Genomic DNA, 6999 nt, shown 5'->3' on the forward strand with positions numbered 1-6999 from the left:
AAATCAAGAACCTCTCAACTAAAAAACAGTGGTCGGTGCATCTCATCCTTATCCTCTCATCTTCCCCCAACGCACAGTCCCCCCCTCGTTTTATAAACGTCTCTCTCTCTTTAATAGTATAAAAGCCCTCTCATAATTTCCCTTTTAAAAAAGTGTTTTACAATTACGAAACTTGGTTTTGCGGAAAAGCAAAGTAACACAACATAGCATCCGATACACATTCTTCCTTTCTCTCTCTTCGTCTCTATTCAGTGAATTCGGATTTTTTTTTCCTCTTCAAGCTCCGGCCATGGCGTCTGGATCCTCGGGTCGCGGCAACTCTGCCTCGAAAGGCTTCGATTTCGCTTCCGATGACATCCTCTGCTCCTACGACGACTACGCCAACCGCGATTCCAGTTCCAACGGCAATCACACCGATCCGGTAATTGCTCCTAATTCAACTAACGTATATTTACCCATGTGCCCTTAGCGTCGTTTCGCGCGTTGACTCGCGCGTTTTTGGCCTCTGAGGACGATTTCGGAACGTGGGTTTTGGTCTTTTGGAGCGAAAGTCATTGGGGTTTAGGAAAGTTTTAATTTTTAGCGATAAAGAAAAAATATTGACGGTGGAGGGTTTTCTTTTTTTCTTTTCTTGTTTGTTTGCTGCAATTCCCTTTATCCCTGATGGTCGTTTTGGTTGTAATTTGTTGAGCTTGGATTAATTCTTTGGGTGTTTGTTTGGGTTGTTGAATGGTGAATGTGCCGTTGGGAGTTGGAATAGGAAAAATTGGAGTGACTTGCTGAGTTTTGGGTTTATGTTGTTCTGTAATGGCTAGTGACATCTTAGGATGTGAGTTCGATGTTGTGACTTGTGATTGATTGTTTTAGTGTCAAGTGGAAGTTTTGTGGTGAATGAAATGAATATGAAGCTGTTTTCTTTTGGGGTTATGGAATTCGTTTTGGTTGGTGAGGTTGCTTTGACTTATTGGTGGGACTGAAATATGAGCGTGGTATGTCGATGGGTTCAAGGTCTTGGAGTTGCTCTAGGGGATGTGGATTCTGGTGTGGTATGCATGATTGCATGAGCTGTTCAACATTGAAAGAAGAGAAGTGTATGAACTGGATGAGAGTCAGAGGTAAAATGAATGTGCGGGTGTAGTGTGCATTTGTATCATGAGTGTTGGGTTTTCTGTATTCAAATGCTTGGTTGAGTTTTTTTATACTATTTGTAAACACTGATATGATATGTGAGATGAATGAGGTCAATGTGGTTGGCTGTTGAGAGAGTCAATGAGCAATTGCGTCCTAGTCTGCCATGTATAAATGTTATGGCAGATCAGATAGCATGATACTTTTAGTTTGTGCCGTCAGGTGCCTTGACTAATAGATTGATGAACATGATTCACTGTGTTTGGAACATAATTGATCAATCCTCACGTCTAAAACTAGAAATGTAATCTTTTGTTGGCTTATTTTGTTTTGAATATATGAGGAGGAAGGAGATTAGTAATAACGTACTTATTTTTTATGCTTAAAGTGGTAAAGTGAAATTGTCCCATTTATAGTTAAATTGCTTATTGTGGGTAACCAAGTTTTCTGTTTACTCAGAACTGTTGTGCTTGCTTTATTGAGTTTTAATGATCATTCTCAAGCTGTCAAGCTTATTGTTTTTATATGCATGTATATTGCCACATGTGCCTTTTATGCATATCTGGCAAATTTTTGAATCTCAAATCAACAAACTTTTCAGCAGGATTTTCACAAATCAAGGAGGATGTTTCCCACTACTGCCTATAATCCACCTGAAGATTCTTTGAGCCAAGATGTGATTGCGACTGTAGAGAAGAGTATGAAAAAATATGCTGACAACCTGATGCGGTTTCTTGAGGGAATTAGTTCAAGGCTATCACAATTGGAATTATATTGCTACAATCTTGACAAATCTATTGGAGAAATGAAATGCGATATAAATCGTGACCATGTGGAGCAAGAGTCAAGGCTGAAATCTCTTGAAAAACATGTTCAAGAAGTAAGTTGCAACTTTAATTGGTAATTGTAATATCTGTGATAGCTTATTACTATTCTGTTTATACTGTGTGGTTTCACTCATTTTGATGTGCTTGATAAATTGCTTATAGCTCTAGGTTGCAGTTACACAATTTGTTCTTGTATTATACTAGTATAGATCGAGATATGGCATATGGTAAATTTCTAATGGTGAGGGTTTGAATGGGTATATTAGAGAAGTTATTATTAATAGAATAAACCACTTTGATTATCCAAGGATACACTTGATCTCAATTTGGTCATCCAAAAATTTAAAATGACATCAAAATTATCCAAATTGATGTCACATAGAGCTTGAAGGAAGGACCATTTTGATGTCACTTTAAACTTTTGGAGGACCAGATTGATTTCAAGTGTATCTTTAGAAGATCAAAATGCTAGTTCAGTCGTATGATTATTACAAGGCCTGTTGCTTTATGCTGTTATTTAAAACCATATGGTGAGAACTTAAAATCCAATTCATTCACTTATCATCTTTTATGGATGAAAATCCAACCCATTTGTTTAGTAGTACTAGTATGTTATATTTTAAAAATTTATTTTCAATGATTGCAATATATTGTTGGTGATCACATATAGATGGAGAAGTAGCAGGAAGAAGGAAAGAGCTTTCAATAACAATAGGAAGAACTACTTGATCTATTTTCAATAACTTAATAGTCCAATGGATTGGATGGATGGATCATTAACTATCCATTAATCACAATAACCTGACCCATCTTCCCAATTACTTTTGTTTACTAAAAAGGGATGGTTGAAGTATGAATGAATTGGTTAAATTATTGATATGTGGATTATTTTGCCACACTTACCCAATCTGTACCCTCACCCACAGCCAAGTAAATACAGAGGAAAGTGCAAGGAAAAGCAAGATTAAATGGTATCAGAAACATATATACAAATAGTAATTAGTGATATTTGATATCCTTAATATCATGTTCAAGTATATATATGGTCATTCTTTGAGGCAGAGGCAGTCAACTTTCTTACCTCAATTTTTTGTTTCTTATTCAAAAGTTGAGGGGTGTGCAAGGTAAACTAGCTCCATACCTCTATTTGCATGTAAGGTTGAAAAGTTTGTAGGGCCTTTTGTTAAGAAGGATATATCTTCATATCTAATTCTAATGCAACTGTGTCCAAATGTATCATTTCACGACTAATACAATTTAGTTTATGTTGGTTCACTCAATTGTTACCTAAACTATTTGGGAGTTTTCAAGTAGGTCCCTAAACTAAAAAAGTTTTTAATTGGGTTCTTGATCATGTAATTTTTTTAATTGTGTCCCCAGGGTTAGTGAACTGTTATCTTCCATGGAATATTCATTATTCCCTCCTTAGTGGTGGCTTGAAACCGCCAGAAAATGACAATTTATGGCAAGTCATTTTCTGGCGGTTTTTAAAACAACCATAAATAGTCATTTTTTGGTGGTTTGAAGCCGCCAATAAGGAGAGAATAAGGAATATTCTGAGGAAGATAACAGTTCACTAATCCCAGGGACTCGATTAAAAAATTTACATGATCAAGGATACAATTAAAAACTGTTTTATTTTAGGGACTTGCTTGAAAATTCCCAAATAGTTAGGGACCAACTGGGTAATTTACCTAAAATTAAATTGCTGATCTTTAGTTTCCTTTAATTTTTCTTAAATGTTCAAATGAGGGTAAGATAGGAATAATGGATTCATAATAATTCATTCTGTTTATTAGCTTTCCAAACAATGGAAACTCTGTTCTGTTCAAATGAGGGTAAGATAGGAATAATGGATTCATAATTTTTCTTAACAAAGGAATGCTGTTTTAGATATTCAAACAAAGCTTACTGTGTACTCAACTTGAAATTAAAAAACAAAAGTGAAGTGTCAGGTGCATACATGTACTGTAACATGCCTATATTTATTATGTACCTGGTTCACATGCGTACATCATGACCAGAGTGGCACCTATGCTTCCTAGCTTTATTTCAAAACACAAATCTAATTATCCTTGGGGAAATGTATCAACAACCAAAACCTTTTACCGAGGTCAGGCCTTGATAATTGGACACCATTGTATTCTGTCTAAAACCAACTCTTCAGAGAGACTGTTTAGATCTAAATCCTTTTTAACGATTTCACTTAATTTTTCTTGATCTATCTCTAATTCTGTAGCTATCTTCCATTTGATCAAATAAACTCTTTTAAGTGGCTTTTCTTAGTTTTCTTTTTAAATGTCTGTGCATTCTGGTAAAAATTTAAAAGTAATTAAAATTCTTGTTCTACTCTAGTAGAAAATCCGACTATAATTGATCTATTGCAACCCTGATGACTTGTTGGCCCACTGGATCTGTTCCTCTATGTATAGTGAGGCTGGGTCTGTTGGTCCAATCCCGTGGGTGAAAGTGGGGGGGTGCCTATATAGACATTCTAATGCTCAAGTTAATATTTAAACTAGCAGAGTAAAAATATATGGAAGGGTGTTTCTACAATTGTACCTACTACTTGATGCATTTGCATGTAGTCTTTTTATAGGGCTTTGATGAGGGTGAGAACCTACTTGGATGCGATTAAGTCACTGCTAGGTTATCCAAGCATAGGCATGAGGTAGTTCTGAAAGATGCAGCAATCTCCATTTCCAGGATATTCTGGAGTCCCTAGCATGCATGGTTTGACAGGTGTCAGGTATGGGGAGCGTCATGGGGCAATAGTTTAGTGGATTTCTAGTGGGCCTCAGATAGATCCTTGGCCCAGCAAGGATTTGGATTAGAGGGAGCATATGGGTCAGGATTAATTGGGTTGGGCTTAGTAATGTGGTCAGGATTTATTGGGTTGGTCTTTATCTGAATTTGCAAACTCAACCATAGTCTTACCTTGATTTGCAAACTTTTTATGTACTTTGTCCATCAAGGTTGACCCAACCTAGTTCTATGCGAATATTGCTACATTAAGAATTTTTTACTACTAGAATAATCTGTACAATTGTCCCAACCTCATTTTCTTGTGTTGCTTATGTAGGTTCACAGGTCTGTACAAATTTTGAGAGACAAGCAAGAGCTAGCTGAGACTCAGAAAGAATTAGCCAAGCTTCAACTTGCTCAGAAAGAATCATCTTCCTCCAGCCATTCACAGTCCAATGAGGAGAGGTCTTCACCTACCACAGATCCTAAAAAAACTGACAATGCATCTGATGCAAACAACCAGCAGTTGGCTCTTGCTCTGCCTCATCAAATAGCCCCTCAGCCGCAGCCTCCAGCACCCCAGGTTCAGGCTCAGGCTCAGGCTCCCGCACCAAATGTGACTCAAGTCCCTCAACAGCCTCCTTATTACATGCCACCCACCCCTCTGCCAAATCCAGCTGTGCCCCAGCACCCACAGAATCAGTATTTACCATCCGATCAACAATATCGAACACCCCAACACGTGGCTCCACAACCAACACCATCTCAAGTAACCCCATCTCCTGTGCAACAATTTTCTCACTATCAGCAGCAACAGCAACAGCCACAACAACAGCAACCGCAGCAGCAACAACAATGGTCACAGCAGGTGCTGCCTTCACAGCCACCTCCAATGCAATCTCAAGTAAGACCTCCCTCTCCAAATGTGTACCCTCCATACCAGCCAAATCAAGCAACAAACCCATCACCTGCAGAAACACTGCCAAACAGCATGGCCATGCAAATGCCATACTCGGGAGTTCCACCACCAGGATCTAGCCGCACCGATGCCATACCTTATGGATATGGAGGAGCTGGCAGAACAGTTCCACAGCAGCCTCCACCCCAGCAGATGAAGAGCTCTTTTCCTGCACCCCCAGCTGACATGTATGGACCTTCCGGGAACCTCCCGGCGCTTCCTCCACCTAGTGGTGCATACATGATGTATGATGGTGAGGGAGGAAGAACACATCATCCACCCCAACCTCATTTTGCTCAACCTGGATATCCCCCAACAAGTGCTTCCCTTCAGAACCCTCCACCAGGTCTTAATCTCATGGTCCGAAATCCGAACCAGTCGCAATTCATCCGCAACCATCCCTACAATGAGTTGATTGAGAAACTGGTGAGCATGGGATTCAGGGGGGATCATGTTGCAAGTGTGATCCAGAGGATGGAGGAGAGTGGACAGGCCATTGATTTCAACTCGGTACTTGACAGGTTGAATGTGCATAGCTCGGTGGGTCCTCAGAGAGGAGGATGGTCAGGGTGATGAAGAACTTTTCTGAACAGTTACTTTGTCTACCAAACTAAATACTCTGTTCAAACCCTCAAAATCATTGCGTGTTTTATTATGCATGGAATAAAAGTTTTATGTAATGAGACGGTTTTACCACTGTATGTAAAAATGTCTTGAGATGTGAGGATTATCTAGTATTTTTATGCAGAAAATGCCTCACTTGCTCTTTTCTACTTATTTTTTTACTTATACTTTAAAGAAGTATATGAAACTTTAGATTATTGGTAATCTGCTCTTTTGTTATTTCACCAACAAAGAGAATATTTACTTTATCTGGTCTATATATATTTAATAATTTTATTATAAGCTATAACAAATAGAAAAAAAATACTTAGGGGTAAAATGTGTTTGGTCAAAATTGATTTTAGTCTCTATATAAAAGTAGTTTTGATTCTTGTATTTTCTGAAATATAGCGAGTTTGATCACTTGTTAGGTCAAAATGATTTATAGGGTAAGATAAAATTTTCTACACTTTATAAATACAAGAACTAAAACTTATTTTGATTAAATTCTGAGAGACCTAACATATATTCTAGATAAAGTAAAAGTAATTTTAGAACAGGTTTAGAGGTTCAGACATTTGCAAAGGGATCATTATTCATTCCCGTAAATAAGATTTTCTTAATAACATTCTAAGAAGAATGCTTTATTCTACGAAACAAAATTCGTACAAAAACACACGAATGGCGTGCTAACGCATAACGTAACTCCACCGTTGTTTGGAATCACACGCTCTTTCT

At 37.9% G+C, this 6999-nt stretch overlaps 1 protein-coding gene across 2 annotated transcripts; it reads left to right on the top strand.

The window, feature by feature from the left end:
• On the top strand, window positions 1-6405 carry LOC100810231 (putative uncharacterized protein DDB_G0271606). Of its 2 annotated transcripts, none has more exons than XM_003539874.5 (3): window positions 1-421; window positions 1733-2008; window positions 5038-6405. In XM_003539874.5, the coding sequence occupies exons 1-3, from the start codon at window positions 290-292 to the stop codon at window positions 6229-6231; spliced, it is 1602 nt and encodes a 533-aa protein (XP_003539922.1). In that variant the 5' UTR covers window positions 1-289; the 3' UTR covers window positions 6232-6405. The 2 variants fall into 2 exon arrangements, with proteins under 2 accessions (XP_003539922.1, XP_006592435.1); XM_006592372.4 differs by having other exon boundaries at window positions 40-421; window positions 1730-2008.
• The last annotated feature ends 594 nt before the right edge of the window (window positions 6406-6999 follow it).

The sequence above is a fragment of the Glycine max genome, chromosome 12 (genome assembly GCF_000004515.6).
Source record: "Glycine max cultivar Williams 82 chromosome 12, Glycine_max_v4.0, whole genome shotgun sequence".
In the NCBI taxonomy this organism is placed as follows: domain Eukaryota; kingdom Viridiplantae; phylum Streptophyta; class Magnoliopsida; order Fabales; family Fabaceae; genus Glycine; species Glycine max.